At 43.8% G+C, this 18882-nt stretch overlaps 4 protein-coding genes and 1 long non-coding RNA gene across 9 annotated transcripts; 4 read left to right on the top strand and 1 right to left on the bottom strand.

Annotated features, from left to right (window-relative positions):
• Nucleotides 1-248: 248 nt before the first annotated feature.
• LOC148380183 (H-2 class I histocompatibility antigen, K-Q alpha chain-like) lies at nucleotides 249-3058 on the top strand. 2 transcript variants are annotated; one of them, XM_088365284.1, is made up of 6 exons: nucleotides 255-608; nucleotides 1388-1651; nucleotides 1777-2055; nucleotides 2149-2457; nucleotides 2578-2688; nucleotides 2802-3058. In XM_088365284.1, exons 1-6 carry the CDS (start codon nucleotides 542-544, stop codon nucleotides 2891-2893), a joined length of 1122 nt encoding a protein of 373 aa, XP_088221410.1. In that variant the 5' UTR covers nucleotides 255-541; the 3' UTR covers nucleotides 2894-3058. The 2 variants fall into 2 exon arrangements, with proteins under 2 accessions (XP_088221409.1, XP_088221410.1); XM_088365283.1 differs by having other exon boundaries at nucleotides 249-608; nucleotides 1777-2457.
• Nucleotides 1181-9241, bottom strand: LOC148380181 (uncharacterized). Of its 3 annotated transcripts, XM_088365287.1 has the most exons (3): nucleotides 8876-9241; nucleotides 6878-6921; nucleotides 1181-6052 (listed from the first exon to the last, which is right to left on the bottom strand). In XM_088365287.1, exon 3 carries the CDS (start codon nucleotides 4434-4436, stop codon nucleotides 3417-3419), a length of 1020 nt encoding a protein of 339 aa, XP_088221413.1. In that variant the 5' UTR covers nucleotides 4437-6052; nucleotides 6878-6921; nucleotides 8876-9241; the 3' UTR covers nucleotides 1181-3416. The 3 variants fall into 3 exon arrangements, with proteins under 3 accessions (XP_088221413.1, XP_088221412.1, XP_088221411.1); XM_088365286.1 differs by lacking the exon at nucleotides 6878-6921 and having other exon boundaries at nucleotides 7503-9241; XM_088365285.1 differs by lacking the exon at nucleotides 6878-6921 and having other exon boundaries at nucleotides 8876-9240.
• LOC148380182 (uncharacterized) lies at nucleotides 3227-7183 on the top strand. Its single transcript, XR_015855027.1, has 2 exons — nucleotides 3227-6735; nucleotides 6866-7183. It is a non-coding gene; the product is annotated as an uncharacterized LOC148380182 (long non-coding RNA).
• On the top strand, nucleotides 7611-15175 carry brd2a (bromodomain containing 2a). The gene is made up of 12 exons (XM_088365262.1): nucleotides 7611-9564; nucleotides 11048-11348; nucleotides 11468-11605; nucleotides 11679-11829; nucleotides 11963-12162; nucleotides 12241-12783; nucleotides 12858-12986; nucleotides 13067-13261; nucleotides 13341-13600; nucleotides 13689-14008; nucleotides 14087-14212; nucleotides 14371-15175. The coding sequence occupies exons 1-12, from the start codon at nucleotides 9533-9535 to the stop codon at nucleotides 14496-14498; spliced, it is 2523 nt and encodes an 840-aa protein (XP_088221388.1). The 5' UTR covers nucleotides 7611-9532; the 3' UTR covers nucleotides 14499-15175.
• Nucleotides 15176-15446: 271 nt separating this feature from the next.
• Nucleotides 15447-18006, top strand: hsd17b8 (hydroxysteroid (17-beta) dehydrogenase 8). 2 transcript variants are annotated; one of them, XM_088365288.1, is made up of 9 exons: nucleotides 15447-15526; nucleotides 16292-16494; nucleotides 16567-16683; nucleotides 16747-16842; nucleotides 16913-16998; nucleotides 17073-17157; nucleotides 17503-17545; nucleotides 17651-17725; nucleotides 17814-18006. In XM_088365288.1, the coding sequence occupies exons 1-9, from the start codon at nucleotides 15481-15483 to the stop codon at nucleotides 17831-17833; spliced, it is 771 nt and encodes a 256-aa protein (XP_088221414.1). In that variant the 5' UTR covers nucleotides 15447-15480; the 3' UTR covers nucleotides 17834-18006. The 2 variants fall into 2 exon arrangements, with proteins under 2 accessions (XP_088221414.1, XP_088221415.1); XM_088365289.1 differs by having other exon boundaries at nucleotides 15483-15589.
• The last annotated feature ends 876 nt before the right edge of the window (nucleotides 18007-18882 follow it).

Below are 18882 nucleotides of genomic sequence, written 5' to 3'. Positions count from 1 at the left end.
CCGCTTCAATGGCAGAACGCGGATGAACTTAAAGACAACAAATGAAAATAATTCTTCATAAAAATTAAAATTGCCGCTTCAACGGCAGAACGCGGATGAATTTAAAGACATCAAATGAGAATAATCCTTTATAAAAAAATAAAATTGACTGACGCAAACGTGAGTTCATGTTTTTATTGAAAACAACATAGTGCTGACGCCATACGGCATCGGTTTTTCGCTTTCCAAACAAGGCGTGCGCGCTCCCGCGGGGCGGGGGGAACAAAATCTCACGGGTGGTATAAAATCGAGCACAACACCCGTCGAACGAGGAGTTTCAACAGTCTAGATTCGCGTCTGCTGTTTTCCGTCCTTCAATTAACTTGATGCTTGGAATGAATTTACTTGTATTTTTGGTTATGGCTGTGCAAATGATTTCGGAGAAATCCAAACTCGACTTTACGTTGGAGTTACTCACAGCTGTTGTTTTCCGTCCTTCTGCGTCCGCCAGTTGGGACTATTTACAATTTAGATTTTTACCCCGCTTGACTAAAATCGCACAATGATGCTTGGAATGAATTCACTTGTATTTTTTGTTATGGCTGTGCAAATTCACAGCGTGACGCCTGGTAAGTTTTACTTTGTTTACAACTCGTTTTATTATCCTAAAGATTGACGCTCTTGATTTTGAACTGCCGCATTTATTATTAATTTGTTTGTTAAATTTTCTTCATGTCTGCTGCGTCATTTCATGAGCGGAAACTTGTCTTCGAGATGTTATGCTGGGTTGTGTGACGGCATGACGCTCGGGCGTGAGTTGAATACAGACACAGACTTGAGCAACAGTTGTCGTCCGAGGTCTCTTTCATATCAGTATATATATATATACACACAAAAAACTTGTTTTACCTAAACACTCATTTCCTCATAGTTAGTCGGGAACACAATTCTATTATCATAACTGTTGGAATATTTGCTTGTTAAAGTTGAAAAACTTAAAAATGAATATATGAAACAAATGTCCATTCAATTAAATATGAAAAAGCTAACAAAACGTAATGAAATTTTACACAGTAGAGTTTGCAATTAATATTTCATGGTAAAGCAATAAAGTTTTATCTAATCTTTCAGAAAAGAAACATTGTATAGCCTCCCGAATAGACAATATGGATCAATTAAATGGGAATAGTTTTTTTGGGCAAATTAAAGAGAATAGCAAAAGTTATGTGATTATATACATATATGTGTAAATAAAATATTTATATTCAAATCGGTGATGAGGGGCAACGAACTTCAACATGTCAAGTGCTGCAATGTTCCAACTGCAGACAGAATAATTGAAAATATGAATTGCACAATCTAAAGACAGAGCAAGATCATGTGTGTCACTTTTGTTTTTGTCTTTCAGTCATTCACACGCTCAATTATTTTACAACGGGGTCTCAAGTTGCAAAACTACCAGAGTTCTTGGAGGTGGCGTATGTTGACGGCGTTCAGATTCAGCAGTTTGACAGCAACCACAGGGAAACGAAAGCAAAACATGACTGGGTGAACAACATCACAGAAGATAATCCGCACTTCTGGGAGATAGAGACGGCGATCAATATTCAGAATGAGCAAATCATGAAGGACAACATTGAAACCGCTAAAATGCGCTTCAACCAAACTGGAGGTTTGTTTACGTCAGCTTGTAAAATTCATTTCATGTGCTGGTGCACTTCATGACTAATAAACAGACGTGTCACTGCTGGCTCCTCTCCGATTATCGTCACTGAATCTTGGGTGCGATTCTTTCAGGTGTTCACATGATTCAGGTGATGAAAGGCTGTGAATGGGACGATGAGACGGATGAGGTTGATGGTTGGGAGCACTATCGTTACGATGGAGAAGACTTCCTAGCATTTGAGGCGAAGACGATGACATGGATCGCAACACATCCACAAGCTTTCATCACCAAACTCAAGTGGGACCAAATTGACAGGCTTAATGAAGTCAAGAAGATTACCCACACTAAGATGTGTCCTGTGCTGTTGAAGACACATTTGAGGAACGGGAGGGACTTCCTGACGAGAACCGGTACATTGTCCTCTCTCCACACATCTTCTTTCTTACACATTCTCTCCATCTTTCCTGCCCTCCTCACACGTTTCCCTTCATCTTTGCATGCAGAGCTTCCCAAGGTGTCTCTCCTGCAGAAGACGCCTTCCTCTCCGGTCACCTGCCACGCCACGGGTTTCTACCCCATTACATCATCCCTCTTTTGGAGGAAGAACGGTGAGGAGATCCACGAGGACGTGGAGATGGGGGCGACCCTCCCCAACCACGACGGAACCTTCCAGACCTCGGTCGACCTGAAAGTGGAGGTGACGCCCGCCGCGGAGCAGGAGTACGAATGCGTGTTCCAGTTGGACGGCGTCCCGGAAGACATTGTCATCAAGCTGGACGCCGGAAGCATCCTGAGCAACGCACGCATCCAGGGTGAGCGTTTGTCGTGACTCAGACACGTCCCACTGGCTGTGGGGCTCTCGTGACGGCTCGGTGTCACGACGACAGTCATTCACGTGTCTCTCTTCGTCGCACACACTTCGCCATGTGAAGAAAAGGAATACGGGAAGAAGGTGGTGGCCATCGCCGTCCCGTTGGTGGTCCTCAATCTGGTGGCGGCGGTGGTGGGGGTGACAATAATCCTCCATCTCAAAAGAAAACAAGGTGAGCGACAAATGTTTCCTTCGTCAGGAATATCCAAAGAGAACATTGTTTGCCTCACGCCGTTTATGACCATTCCTAATCTCCTCTTATTCAACCGAATGTTGAACCCAAAGGACTAATCATCAAGGAGCTGGAGGAGCTGAGCAAATACCAAAAAACACACGACACAAAGGTAAACACGAACCACATTCATGACAATGCCTGATAACAAAAACACCTTAGGACTAGAAACCATTGTATATACAGAGCATAAATCACAGGACATAGAATATGATATTGATCCTGATAACAACCTACTCAATGATATAGGAAACAGCTGCATTTACTACACAGATGAGCACTAGAATTTAACTTTCCAATCAAAGCATAACATATCAATCATCCACTTCAATAGTAGATGCTTGTATGCCAACTTCCATAACCATCCATCCATCTTCTTCCGCTTATCCGGGGTCGGGTCGCTGGGGCAGCAGCTTTAGGAGGGTCTCCCAGACTTCCCTCTCCCCAGCCACTTCATCCAGCTCATCCCGGGTGTTAGAGCCATAAGTAGGAAATGTTTAGGTTAATTGTATTGTGGTTTGTTTTTTATTTTGTAAAATTGAGTTAAAACGATTGACATTTGTTTAGGCATTTTTATTGTGAAATTTTGTTTTATTTTGAAAGGTTTACTTCCTGTCAGGCTGTATTGCATTAGAACAAACCATTTAGGGATCGTTTAGACTGTTGGATTACGTAGACACGGAGAAAAACAGTTTTTGACCGTGTAGATCGTGTACATAGTATATACTGTGTATTTTTTGGAAAGAAACAAAAAGGGACTTGTAAAACTGATTTATCGTAATTTTTGTATATGTATTTTTTATAGATAAAGACCTTTTTGTTAAATTCACGATTCGCACGCGTCCTTTACTACAAGTGTCTATGGAATGACACAGATATTGGATCTGTTGCCATAATACCGGGGGATCCCAAGGCATTCCCAGGCCAGCTGAGAGACATAGTCTCTCCAGCGCGTCCTGGGATGAAATTATGAACAGAATCGGTGACAAAGGGCAGCCTTGGCGGTGTCCAACCCTCACTGGGAACGAATCCAACTTACTGCCGGAAATGCGGACCAAACTCTGGCATCGGTGATACAGGGACCTCCTCTCCAGCACCCCTGAATAGACCTTACCAGGGAGGCTGAGGAGTGTGATTCCCCTGTAATTGGAACACACCCTCCGGTCCCCCTTCTTAAAGAGGGGAACCACCACCCCAGTCTGCCAATCCAGAGGCACTGTCCCCGATGTCCACGCAATGTTGTAGAGTCGTGTCAGCCATGACCGCCACACAACATGCAGAGCCCTTAAGAATTCCGGGCAGATCTCCTCCCACGCCCGGGTTTTTGCCTCAGCAACCGCCGAAGCCGCGTTCCGCTTGGCCATCCGGTACCTGTCAGCTGCCTCCGGAGTCCCATAGGCCAAAACGGCCCAATGGGACTCCTTCTTCAGCTTGACGGCATCCCTTACCGCCGGTGTCCACCAGCGGGTTCGGGGTTTGCCGCCACGACAGGCACCAACGACCTTACGGCCACAGCTCCGGTCGGCTGCCTCAACAATGGAGGCGCGGAACATGGTCCACTCGGACACCGGGACATGGGAAAATCTCTGCCGGAGGTGGGAGTTGAAGCTCTTCCTGACAGGGGATTCTGCCAGACGTTCCCACCAGACCCTCACAGAGCGTTTGGGTCTGCCAGGTCGGACCGGCATACCGTATCATGTCTGTTCTTGGTGTTGGATTTTATTGAATAAATTTCCCCCAAAATGCGACTTATACTCCGGAGCAACTTATGTTTTTTTTTTTCACTTTATTTTGCATTTTATGGCTAATGCGACGTATATGCCGGAGCGATTTTTAGTCCGAAAAATATGGTTCATGTGTTCCGTTTTATTGATTTAGATGTTGAATTATTAGTTTAATGGATTAAGTGAGAAAGGGGTAGGAATCGAAAAGGCTATGCTTCCTTCTACTCCTTTTTGAGCATTCTTTGTCGTGTATTTTTTTTTCACTTTATTTTGCATTTTATGGCTAATGCGACGTATATGCCGGAGCGACTTTTAGTCCGAAAAATATGGTTCATGTGTTCCGTTTTATTGATTTAGATGTTGAATTATTAGTTTAATGGATTAAGTGAGAAAGGGGTAGGAATCTAAAAGGCTATGCTTCCTTCTACTCCTTTTTGAGCATTCTTTGTCGTGTATTTTTTTTTCACTTTATTTTGCATTTTATGGCTAATGCGACGTATATGCCGGAGCGACTTTTAGTCCGAAAAATATGGTTCATGTGTTCCGTTTTATTGATTTAGATGTTGAATTATTAGTTTAATGGATTAAGTGAGAAAGGGGTAGGAATCTAAAAGGCTATGCTTCCTTCTACTCCTTTTTGAGCATTCTTTGTCGTGTATTTTTTTTTCACTTTATTTTGCATTTTATGGCTAATGCGACGTATATGCCGGAGCGACTTTTAGTCCGAAAAATATGGTTCATGTGTTCCGTTTTATTGATTTAGAATGTTGAATTATTAGTTTAATGGGTTAAGTGAGAAAGGGGTAGCAATCTAAAAGGCTATGCTTCCTTCTACTCCTTTTTGAGCATTCTTTGTTGTGTATTTTTTTTTCCAGTTTGTTGTTTTTTTGTTTTATTTGTTTGTTTATGTAATGTAAATGTGACCTGTGTAAAATGTGATAAAGTCAAAGTCAAAGTCTCCTTTATTGTCAATTCTTCTGCATGTCAAGACACACAAAGAGATCGAGTGTGTGTATATATGGTTAGGGGTTCGATTCACAAACAGCTCACGGTCATGCCTTTTTTGTTGTTGCTGCTGATACGCTTGCACTAAAACGCTTGGGTGATGTTTGCTGAGTTGTCTTTCAAGTGGAGCGCCACAACAATATCGATAGCGTGTTGAGATGTTGACTCGTTTAAATTCATCATATACTTCTGAAAACATGACACAAAGTGAGCGTCTCATCGACCCGTTTCAAGCTGGCTGGCTCAATTTGCTTCGCATTGGTCCAAATTATCCATAACAATAATGCTGGAAAATTTAAAGTATCATAAATTAATAACATGGAAATATTTCTATTTTACTGACATATAAAGAGTATACCAATCAAGCAGAACAAATGAAGAAAGAAATAAAACAATAAATTCTAGAGTGCAAATATCAAAGTTAATCACCAACAAAAACACTACAAATTTGTATCATTTTTAAGATGCACAATGCTTAAGAATCGTGTGTTTACTGCTCTGAGTTGAAGGAACGCTGCTCAAAGTGGCCAGTAGATGGCAATCTCACACTCCCAAAAGTCTGGGAAGGTCGTGACCTACAGAGGATGACACAGGAAACATTCCAAATGAGTAATTTTTTTTCTTCTTTTTTAAAATACATTTTACCAAGAGTCCTCAAGTTTCAATGTTCATATTGTACATCACTGATAATATACTTCCTACTTGCACGTATTGGCAAATAATACCGAAGCATTATAAAACAATTCATTTCTTAACATTCATGATTTTTAAAAGCAAAAACGAGCAAGTGACAGGACAAAACTATAAAAAAAAAAAACCTGGCAGTTCTCAAAGATTATACGCAAATATCAAAGTTAAATACAAGTGAACTGATTTAGAGCAGTGATTATTTGCATACCACTAGAGTCTAGTGACTAGACGACGCCTAGATGTGCCACACAGAATGGTCAATTTCAGAGATTAGACGCATTGAAAGAAAAAAAATTAAATGGCCATCCTGGAGGTCATCAGCTTTTGTCTCCTCTTTGGATCGGTTGGAATCATGATGCATTTACTGTCTGTCTTTTAAAACGAGTGAAGTACAACAGCAGACGCTTCCCAGGACATGCGCTGCCTACTGGATTAGAAAGCATGTTAATCTCATGTAATCTTATTTCATCTCGGTGATCTCCTGGGTCTGTGTGAGTGTCCAGCGTGATCAAAAAGGACGTTTACGATACCATTCACATGGAAATGGCCGACTGTATTCAAGAGTCTGGTGAGTGAACAGCTGCGGGGATGACGACTTGTTTTGCATGGCTGCATAATGTTGTTTTCTCAACGGCCACCCAGCCCGAATGGTTTGCATCTCAACTGACCAATATTTATCAATGTCTCTTTCATTTTAGGGCTGTGCACACCTTTGTAATTGTGATCTCTAGCCCACCAGCCTAGGAGAAAAATACTAGAGAGAGAGAGAGAGAGAGAGAGAGAGAGAGAGAGAGAGAGAGAGAGAGAGAGAGAGAGAGAGAGAGAGAGACTACTGATGAGTCAGAAGTGGTTGTGATGTAATCCTTTCCTTCCACGCCACCTCCCGCACGAACGATACAAACTGGCCCTGTGTGAAGTGGAACCTGCTCTACCTGCTGTTAAACAAAAAGTTATGCATACAGTGCTTGTCAATGAATTCCATCTCTGACAGGGCAATAAATTAAATAAAACACTGAGATTCTTTAAATGCGTGGTTCTTAAACTTAAAAGTACCACCAAAAAATACTTGGCTCTCTGCAACTAACTTTAAAATGCAGCAAAGTAGGCCAAATATATTAATTGTCACACGCACAGGTTGAATAAACAAATTGCTTAAACTAAGGAAAAAAAGAATTCCAATCATTTAAATGTATTGCATTCAAGTTAAATAATTATAGCTAAATGAAGTGCTTCAAAACACTTGCAAAGATTGACTGACCTTGCATACAACTGAACGGTACTTAAGCAGTGATTCATAATTATGATTGTTGTTTTTTTTTTAAATATGTTACTGGCCTTGAACCTAAAATTTTTCTCATTTAATCCACTTTTGGTGATACACAAAAAAAAACGAATGTGTCATCTCCCCGGCTTCCATTGCACCATTGCAGTGACGCATGCGCATGCGCAGTGTTTCGCCTCCACGCAACACGACGGAGCTCGCGAGCTAGCCTTTTTATTTATTTTTTTACGACAAATTGGACGATTTAACATCTACACCTAAATCTGGATCGTTCGGGGACTCTTCCTTCTCCCAGGGATGATAAAAAGCGACAGACATTTGGGCAATCGTGATTAAATCGGCAAAAACGCGACTCGTCACGTGAGCAATCCTGGCCAATCACCGAGAGACAAGCACAGACTCAAGCCTGCTCTTTGTTTGGATTATTGTGGCGTTTCTACCCAAAACTGTTGAGGAATTACTTGTTCAATTTCTACGTAGGGGTGCAAAAACAAGATTTTTCCATCACCAGGGCCCTGTGAAATAGGCTCGTTTGAATTGCTTGGCAGTAGTTTCGTTTCCAAGTTTCGCTCAGCATTGAGAGTCGGGGTGTATCTGGTCATGTGATTACCCCTCCTCCACCCTGCCCCGTAGAATGGGAGAAGGGCGGACATGTTGGAGGGAATGTGTTGCTTAAAAAAAAAAAAAAAGTATCGTGTTGGAAGATCAGAAGATGTTTTCGAGACAAGTTTCGCAGTATCTTTTGGATTTACCAAGCCACATTTGTCTTTATTTTAATCCTTGGGATTTGGGGGGTATACCTTTTTTAATATTTACATTTCTTATCACTATCAACTTCGCACGCATTTTTTTATCACATTTTCCCCTTCCACAATGTTTTCTCTGTTTTGTCGAGTACTCAGTGGTTTGATTTGCATGTTTAAGTGACTTTGCTGGTCGTCTGTAACCTTGGAGAGTGGGGGATGGGCGCATGTTATTGGCTAACCATTGACACGTTAGACGAATTTTGTCAAGTTTTTTTCTTTCGAATGTTATATGTCACTTTCGCTATTTGATAACAAAGTGTGCAGTTAGCGACGTCATGCCTTTAGTTACATGGTGATTTTTTATTGGATGTAAGAGATTAGCAGCCCGACTAATTCCAAGCCGCGATAAAACTGCTGCGTCATCCTGTTGTTCCCGTTGCCAAGCACGTATTCAGCGTTTTTTTTCATGATAGTCATGCTTGATCGCTATTTTTTGTTTTATTGATGTCATTGCGCACGTTTAACTGTTTTGACAATATACTCTTTGTTCTCCAAGCGGGCCATGTTCGACGTCGTTTGTGTCTTTCAGTATGGATGAAACGCAATTGTCAATGTGGTTTCCGTTCGGTGGTGACACGTACTGGATTTAGAAGTGTCATTTGGGAAAATTATTGCGATACCTGAGCACAATTAGATGATTTAAGTCGTCGTCGTCGTGGAATAAGATGGCGACCGGCGCCCCTCTGCGACTGATCTTCTGGTGAGTGGGGAGAGGCCAGAATCGGTATGAGGGCGGTGTCATCCTGCGGCTCGACCAATCGGGTTGCAGAAAGACGCACAGAAAGCCCGCGTTTGTTGCGCATTGGCCAATCGCCGCCTCCGCTTTGCATAGGTTGACGTAATTCAAGACCTTCCAGTTTAGAGGTCCTTGCAAAAATGTCGGCTAGCTCATAATCACGAAGAAGGGACGTGAACACGATAAGGGGGAGGAAAAGGCCACAAAGACTTTGTGTGACTCCCTTTACAGTAAAGAATTGCTTTGAATGCTTTCTACTTCAAAGGCTTAGCGAGCCGTTTCAGGGTGCAGTGAAGCTGACTTGCAACGCGAAGAGCCAATCGCAACTCAAAGGGCGGGGACGTTTTCAGCACGCGTAGCCAATAGGGTGCGTCGTGGGTTTATAAAGGAGCTGGCGTAACTAAGCAAGCGCCATTTCTACGAAGCAGGAGGAAGTATACGTCGCTGCTGGAGAAACCGATTAAAAAAAAAAAAAGACGGGAAGCGGAACACAACCGGATACTGGCTCGAATATAGCAAAACGCAATCCGGATCCATCCCGATGGATATGGCCGTTAACCCGCTGATTGACAGGTATCTACTGGTAAACTTGACTCTCAGCTTCCCATCGGATGCGATATTTGCCCCAAAAAATGTCATGAATCTTTGTTTTATTTTGATGAGATGTTGGGACTATACCGGCGCTGTGTCCGTATGCGCGCGCCAAAGTATCCCCGGAGAAATTGGTGCGTACACGGGAACTATTGACTAAGATCGGACGCGGAGTTTATGACGCGGCACTAAAATGTGTGTAAATGTGTCGGCTATGTTTGCAGGATACCGGCGCGATGTTTGCAGCGCTGCTAGCCTTAGTTAGGTCGCATTAGCTCCCCGTAATTTTGGCGCAATCGCATATCACCATGACACATATATTCCATTTAAATCGTAATTAACGCCTTAGTATGTATGCTACGATGTTATGACGTGTTAGTCTCGGACTCGACCAATGGTTGTTATGATCGTAGCCAGCCGTGGTGGTTTTGTTTCAACCGGTCAAGTCGAAGATGCTACTTGACCATTGTGTGGTCCGTTGTCCAGGTTACGGCGCCCAGTGTCACTCAAATTAGAGATTAAAATGCTTTTTTTTTTTTTTTTTTTTACCATTTGACTTTATTTTTTTATTTTGCGACTAAGCACCAGTATTTGTTAGCCAAATAGCACAATCACCAAGTCATTTTTGTATGTTCACAGAAAGACAATAAATTGAACAAACACGAGTCCACTTGCCTCGATTAAACCTTTGCAGGTTACCATGACTGACAGACTTGACTCATCAGACGTAATGAAACTTTTTGGCAAGAAATGTTTTGATGACATTGTGTCAGGAAGCTAAAATGCAACTATGCTATTAGGGTTAAAATGTGTTCACATCCACTTTGTTTTATAATGTTGTACCTTTTTTTATATATATATAAAAATAATAATAATAAAGCACTAATTGTCAAATGTTTCCAAAGGCTCTTATCATTCAAAAAACAGATGAATACAACCAGATTTGGTGTATTTTGCCAATTTGTCTCCTGCTCCTTCCACAAGGCAAATCAAGTTGTTTATTTCCCACAGGGATGCAAAAAAAAATTCTGCGTGTAGTTAAATAATGCTGATAATTATGTGGGTATCAACACTTTACAGCAGAGTAGAATTCCCCCAGCGACTTGCACTTTTAAAGTGGCCACTAGGGGCAGTAGCGAGTCAATAGAAGCCACGTTGCAGGTCAAAGCAACATTTCCTGTAACAAGATGACTGCCACTGTGAAAAAAGGCAACATTTATAAAAGTCTACAGGATGACATTCTGATCTTGAGACGTCAATAACTATAGAAGCGCTGGTAGATAAGCACCCTACTTTTTTGAAGAGGGGTAGCGGGGGGCGCTGTTAAGTCAGAATTTCTCTGCAATAACGGCTTTATATAGTCACCATTTGTCCCCTGTAATATTATCAATAAGTGGAGACAAAGATGAATTAATCTCGCCTTACTGCATAGCCTTGCTAAGCTGCCACACTGTGCTCTCCACAGCTCCCACGGTGGGCTGGATGTCGGCCTAATGGGGCTCACGGCACTGGAGCAGAGTTCCGGCACGGCTGGAAAAAGAATCCGGAAGCCGTCTCTGCTCTATGAAGGCTTTGAAAGCCCGGGGATGCCACTACACAACCAGGCCCCCGGGCACCCACAGTCCCTGACAAAAGAGTCTGGCCGACGGGGGAAGATGACCAACCAGCTGCAGTTCCTTCAGAAGGTTGTGCTCAAGTCGCTGTGGCGTCACCATTTTGCGTGGCCCTTCCACGAACCAGTTGACGCCGTCAAGCTCAACCTGCCTGTGAGTTTGCATCAAAACATGTCATTTCGTTAGGGGCATGGCTGGGCAAAGTCTCCATTTCTCAAAAGTAGTTCTTTTAAAATAAGTTTCATTTTATAAATGTTTTAATCTCTCTCCAGGATTATCACAAGATCATCAAAGTCCCAATGGACTTGGGCACCATCAAGAGGAGGCTTGAGAACAACTACTACTACGGTGCCAGCGAATGCATGCAGGACTTCAACACCATGTTTACCAACTGCTACATTTACAATAAGGTACGACCGACAGCTGTGAACGAAGCAGGACGAGAGGCTCCTCATTGTTTGCTTTCCGTGTGTGTCATTATAGCCGTCGGACGACATCGTCTTAATGGCCCAGTCACTGGAAAAAGCGTTTCTACAGAAAGTGGCGCAGATGCCCCCCGAGGAAGTGGACTTGAGCCCTCCCCCGCCACGTAGCAGACCCGTCAAAGCGGGAAAGAGGGGCAGAGGAAGTATGGGTGCGTAGCAAAGCCCAATTGACAATTATGTTGTTTTTTTTAAATGCCTCACAGGCAAAGAAAATCCATCAAAGCTACGGCTCACACATTTTGCGAACCGCCGCTAAGCATCGTCTCGTGATTTGCTCCTCAGCCTCCGGCGGCATCACCACCGCACACCAGGTGCCAGCCGTCTCACAGTCTGTGTACTCGCCGACCACCCCGGAGACCCCCGAAACCATCTTGTCCACCCTGCCGAAAGCCATTATGACCAAGAGTTTGTCCCTCACCCACCCTAATGAGCACGGCATCCCCCAAATGACCAGCCTGCCGCCCACACAGCCCACCACCAAGGTAAGACTCGCCATGATAATATGCTTATAGTGGAAATGAGACATGGCAAACACGCTTATAATTTTCTTTTGATGACAGAAAAAAGGCGTGAAGAGGAAAGCCGACACGACCACCCCCACCACGGTGGCCATGCCCATCATGAGCTCCATGAACGTTGCCGGCATGGGCTTAGGCCTGGGCAGAGGGCACGACTCGCCGCTCACCCTCACCGCACTCGGAGTGGAGCACGACACAGGCCTGAGCCTGGGCCAAAGTCTAGGCCTGAGCCAGGGTCTGGGTCTCAACCAGGGTCTGGGTCTCAACCAAGCCATGGGTATAAATGCGGATCACGGACAGGTCCTGCTGGGTGGCAAAGCACCCGGAGGCTGCAGGAGAGGAGTAAGCGGGCGGCCCATCAAGCCCCCCAAGAAGGATCTGCCCGACTCCATCTTGCCAACGCCGGTGCGTCGCAGCAAGCTAACGCCGCAGCTGCGCTACTGTAGCGGTGTCCTGAAGGAGCTTCTGTCCAAGAAGCACGCCGCCTACGCCTGGCCTTTCTACAAGCCCGTGGACGCGTCCTCGCTTGGTCTCCACGACTACCACGAAATCATCAAGCAGCCCATGGACCTCAGCACTATCAAGGTACGCCAGGATGCACTAGCTAGAGTTAATAAGAGATGTTATTTACTAACGAAAATCTGTTTCATGGCTTGCAGAGGAAGATGGATAGCAGAGAGTACGTGGACGCTCAGCAGTTTTCGGCAGACATCAGGCTGATGTTCTCCAACTGCTACAAGTACAACCCCCCCGATCACGATGTGGTTGCCATGGCTCGAAAGCTCCAGGTAAGCCTCGCTCCAATGAGGCAGGTCCATTATGGGGAAGTGGGCAGTGCCCAAAGGTCACACGTTGGCTCGCCCATCAGGACGTTTTTGAGTTCTGCTTCGCCAAGATGCCCGACGAGCAGCCGGCACCCCCGAGCTCCTCGTCGTCTTCCTCCTCGTCCTCTTCCTCTTCGTCCGAGAGCGAGCTGAGTACCGAGGAGAGCGAGAGCGAAAGCAGCCCCAGTTCGGACTCTGAAGAGGAGCGAGCCAACCGCTTGGCCGAGCTTCAGGAGCAGGTATCGTCCGTGAAAGTGAACCTCGCCGTGTGCGTCCACTGTCATTTTCTGACCCCTGACTTTCTTTTCTCCTCCCAAGCTGAAAGCTGTCCACGAGCAGCTCACGGCACTCTCTCAGGGCCCCATAGTGAAACCCAAGAAGAAGAAAGAAAAGAAGGACAAGAAGAAGAAAAAGAGGAAGGGTGAGAAGCACCAGAAGATCGAAGAGGAGCTGGTGCCAATCAGGCCCACCAAGCCCCCCAAAGTTAGCAAAACCCCCAAAAATAAGACCAATAAGGCAATGGGCCTTCCTATGATACCAATCAAGAAGGGCCAGAGCAAGAAAAACAACAAGAGCAAGTGAGTGTTGACACCTGCTGGGGATTCTTGGTACTACATGCTTGTGTGATAAATCATCAATACGTTTGATATTGCTTCAAATCGCCAGGTCTAAAAAGGGAGGCATGATGTTCAGCGTGCCGCCAGCCATCCCAGAGCCTCTAATACACCATTTTGACTCGGACGAGGAGGAAGAAACTGCGCCCATGTCGTACGATGAGAAGCGGCAGCTCAGCCTGGACATCAACAAGCTACCGGGCGAGAAGCTGGGTCGCGTGGTTTACATCATCCAGTCGCGAGAACCATCCCTCCGAGACACTAACCCAGAGGAGATCGAGATCGACTTTGAAACGCTCAAGCCGTCCACGCTGCGAGAGCTGGAACGCTACGTCATGACGTGCCTGAGGAAGAAGCCGCGCAAGCCTTACGGTAAGGAATAAAAGGCGATGGACGCCTTTTTTCCATAAAGATGTAAACTTGAATCTCAATTGCGCGTTCCCTTCAAAGCCATCAAGAACAGTGCCGGAAAGTCACGTGAGGAGCTGGCGCTGGAGAAACAACTTGAACTGGAGAGAAGGCTAATGGATGTCAGCGGGCAGCTCAACTCTGGCAAGAAGCCCACCAAAGCCAAGCGTAAGTTTCTACTTTCTGCTTCTGAGGTAACGAGGTAGACGTTACCTGTATTCAAATATACTTGCGTTTATTTCATTAAATACTCTTAGTAATCACAAAAGGGCTTCAACTAAAATTTTTGAAGATTGCTCATCGCCGTTTCTTTTTCATTTTTGTAGTGGAAAAACCGGCCACCGAGTCAAGCACTCAGCCGTCACGCCTCAGCGCCAGCAGCTCCTCCTCAGATTCTTCCTCGTCTTCCTCATCCTCATCATCCTCCGACACCAGCGAATCCGACTCTGGCTGAGAGGCAGAAGACTTTCTGAATTTTTTTCTTCCTTTTATTTTATACGAGGGGGCGGTCACCTTACCATAACCCCCTGTTGCTCCACTCCCCAGTGGATTGGACCAGAGCATCCGGTCCAGCTGAGAGCCGGCGCCTTTATTGGACCGCATGAGGAGAGGCCGGCAGGGGACTTATTTTTGGGTCTGGGTAGGGTCTGAATTGGGCCGAGTTCGGGAAGCTTCATCGGTGGAGAGATGCATTGCATGTGTCAGGGGGAGTTTGGGTGTTCGAATCAGAGTCCGTTCTACTTCTGGAGACGATTTCCCTTCTAACTGTGCTCGCTGTCTTGACGGTGTGTGTAGATGTTCTGTACAGTTATAGAACTTTTCTTTTATAAAGAAGTATTTTACTATTCCCTTTTTGGGAAACATCGACAGTTTGTCTTTACATTAATGCTCAAGATGTTTGTCTTTACATTAATGCTTGAGAAGACAAACGTGTGTGTGTGTGTGTGTGTGTGTGTGACCTGCCGAAGTTCTCCATAGTTTTGACGCAGGCGTTAAAAAGTGGGCATGGCGCTCAATCCGTGTGAAGTTTAAGTCGGATGAGTGTTTTGTTTTTCCCTCCTTTCAATTGTTTCTGTACACTCGATTGCTCCTTGTGACCAATTTGCTAATAAAAAACAAAAGCAGAAAGGACATCTGTGTTTACCGCTTTATTTTGACATTTTAGACCTGCTCATCAAACATTGTTTGGAATGGAAAAGAAACCTGCTGATACTTTGTTTTGTGTCATGATAATGACTCATTTAATGGATAAATGTAGTGTCTGAGGAGCAAAGTAAGCAAGAAGCGTTTAAAAACGTTGCATTTTGTATGGATTTTATCTTTTTTTCACGGTGACCAAATTCAAAAGTTAAACGATCAACTTTCGCCTTCAACGCCAGCGCGATTTTAGCGCCACCTAACGGCCAAACAAGAAACTACAAAAATACAAAAGCAATATGGCGACCGCCGGGCGACTTGTGTCAAGGTTGGCAGTGGTGACGGGTAAATTAACCAAAACTATTTGGCAGCTGTATTAACTCTGTAAAGTTAATCTTCCAATAGTGGGTTAGTATTTTAGTTTCCTTTCCACCGCAGCAAACTCGGATTCTACTTTTCGAACACGTCACAAAATGTGCAAAACGGCGCATTACAACTGTGCGAGGTCAGACGAAGGCATTTCTCTCATTTAGGGAAAAATAATATAATCTGCCATTGCATCAACAGATAATCTTAGTACATGAAAAACCCTAAAAAGATGAATTAAAACACAGCGTACTCACCGGACATGCTTATTCGTAGAAAAAAAACCCGTGTTGCCGCTTGAAGTGGCGAATAAATCTAGGCAGCAAACTCTTAATGTCCATTTTAACTTGAAAGGTCCTTTTTGAAAATACATTTTTGCAATTATTTGGCCTCACCGGCACCGACGTCAGACAAATGCAGTAATGATAAAACGAAAAATTAAACCCAAAATACAATTGGTTCGAGAAAAAACAGCGATTTAAAAGAACAATATTTATTTTATTATTATTTTTGCAAATAATAATAAGGCACACCCTAAAGACTTTGATGGAAACAAATTAATAGAATTTCATATAAATTGTAAACGGCCATGCAGAAGCAATTTGTAGCATATGAATGACAACTACTTCGAAGAAGGTTATTATTATTCTGTAGCCCTGCTGACACCCTAGATTGGTCGCCATTCAATGACAGGCAACATTTTGGACAGGTCGCCATGTCAGTGTGATTTCACGTCTCATCCAGGTGGCGGTAGCGGAATTGGTCGCGCCGTGTGCCAGCGTTTAGCCTCCGAGGGCGCCTCCATGGTAGTCGCTGACATCAACGAGGCGTCGGCCAATGAGACGCTGCAAAGCTTGCCAAGTGACCTAAGGGGTCAAGCACACATGGCCGCGGCGGCGAACGTGGCGTCAAAAGAGAGTGTGAAGACTCTGCTCACAAGCATCCAAGTTTGTCCTTCATTTTACATTTTTGACCCAAGATCTCAATTGAGAACAAATATGACAAATAAATCTGTTCAGGCTCGCTACTTCCAGCCTCCCTCGGTGTGCGTGAATGCGGCAGGCATCACCCTGGACAACTTCCTGCTAGACATGGAGGAGGAGGACTTTGACAAGGTGGTCCAGGTCAACCTGAAGGTAGGATAACCATCTGGTCCCATCCACTCATCTTGCTCCGTCTAACTAAAATTGTCTCTCCAGGGCTCCTTTTTGGTCATACAGGCGGTTGCTCAGGCCCTGGTGGCCTGCGGAGCCACCAAAGGATCCATCATTACTCTGGGAAGCATTGTGGGCAAAGTATGCAACCACATAGTTCTGTTAATGTGAGATGCTTGAGGTTGATCATGCTTGATGGATTATGTTCCAGGTGGGAAACATAGGACAGGTCAATTACGCCGCCTCAAAATCCGGAGTACAAGGTTTAACTATGACGGCCGCCAAGGAGCTCAGTAGGTGAGCAGAGCGAATTCCGGCGTAAAAATATTACGGACCCAATGTTCAGATGGGAACATCGTATGGAATTTCAGGTTTGGGATTCGGTGTAACTGCGTGCTGCCAGGGTTCATCTCGACACCCATGACGGACGCGGTGCCCGAGAAAGTGATCAGCAAGGTAAAAAAAAAAATCTAAATTAATTAAATTAATACTCATACACTTATTTTGAGTTATCAAAAAGCAAGGAATACATTATAAACAATCATTAAACTATATTGATGTTAAAACAGTGTTTAAAATCTGCTCCATTGTGTTTTCTGCTTACACTGCCACTCTGTGGCTGTAAGAAAGAATGCAGCTTTGATGAATACTATAAGTAAATGTTATTTTCCTAAATGTGAAGTCAATCATGAGTCTAAAACGCTGACGTAAATTTGTGTATGAACTAATGTTTTAAAAAATAAATGTATATTTTGTCTTATTTTTAACACCGTTTCTCTGATTGTTTTGTTTTTATGTCAGATGAAAGCTTTAATACCACTGAGAAGAATGGGAGAAGCTACAGGTGACCAATTTTTGCAAATTTCTCCCTATTTGTGCACCATAAGTGCCATAAGATTTTTTTTCATTGGGTTTTACTGTGTGTGTTATTTGGTCTGTCATCCTGTAGAGGTTGCTGATGTATGTGCCTTCCTTGCTTCGGACGATTCTCGTTACGTTACGGGTACAAGCCTGGAAGTGACAGGTACGAAATGCACACTTTAGATCCCTCTGTCAGACACTTTTATATTTCCGTGCCAAATTGTACAATTATTTATGTCTTTCTCATTTAGGTGGACTTTTCATGGGCTGAAGCAGAAGCTTGCGGAACAACATTTGTATGCCTGCCTTAAGACAGGGGTGTCCAAGCTTCTTGCAAGGAGGGCCAGATTTAATAAAGTGAAGGGGCCTGGGGGGCCAATCGTTTTTTTCAGACATTTTTGAACGACTAACATTTCATGCAAATACACACTGTTCTAAAACAAATTTCATTGTCACAATTGTCTTTATTTTTCAAATGACAAAATAACCAAATATAAGCCATTCAGGCAGATGTGAACCACTCTAAAAACACAAATTCTGCCTTTCATTCATATCTGAAGAGTCAGATAACATTGAAAAAAACGGTTTGAAATACCTTACATGAGTTTCAAATTATTTTTTCCTCATGAACATTTTAAACAGGAGTTATAAGTAAAGCAAATGTGTCTGTTATTATTAAAACTTAAAACAAGTGAGTTTTGCTCTTGTCATTTAATAGCTTGTGTCATGTCTACAGGTTTATAACATCAACAGTATTAACATGGCCACTTCGTCATGTTTAATATTAGGTAAAATTTCATTTCTATTTCATTTTGACTCACAGCCCCGCGTGAAGAATCGCTGTTGTGATGCCATGTTGAGTCTACTAGTGTCTCTTTGGGTTGAAATGCTTAAACAAGGCAAGCGTCTCTTTAGAAATGAGACAAACACAATTGCCTTGATTTTCAGCGAGCAAGTACTGTCATTCCCATTTCTCTTGAAAGCGACGGCCCTCAATGTCAACTGTCCTCGTTTTCTTTGCAGTCGCCACGGCAGAAATGAGCGGCGCGGGGTGGTGCTGCTACCCTTTGGTAATAGGAGGAATTACAGGTTCAAGTTTCTTCTTTTTAAATTTTTTTTTAGAATCAGTTTGACAGTGCAAGCGGTCCATAAATAAAACATCATAAGACCGAAGCTGCGGGCCGTATGAAATCTGATCGGGGGCCGGATTTGCCCCGCGGGCCGGACTTTGGACATGGCTGATATAGGCTTATTGATAACGAGGGAATTAATCAATGAGCACGAGAAACACATAATGACAGAAATATCCTCGTACTAAAA

Source organism: Syngnathus floridae, chromosome 21, assembly GCF_059516105.1.
Source record: "Syngnathus floridae isolate MCC-2025c chromosome 21, RoL_Sflo_1.0, whole genome shotgun sequence".
NCBI classification, from domain to species: domain Eukaryota; kingdom Metazoa; phylum Chordata; class Actinopteri; order Syngnathiformes; family Syngnathidae; genus Syngnathus; species Syngnathus floridae.
The sequence above is the reverse complement of the archived record's forward strand: the minus strand, read 5'-3'. Positions and strand labels throughout refer to the sequence as shown.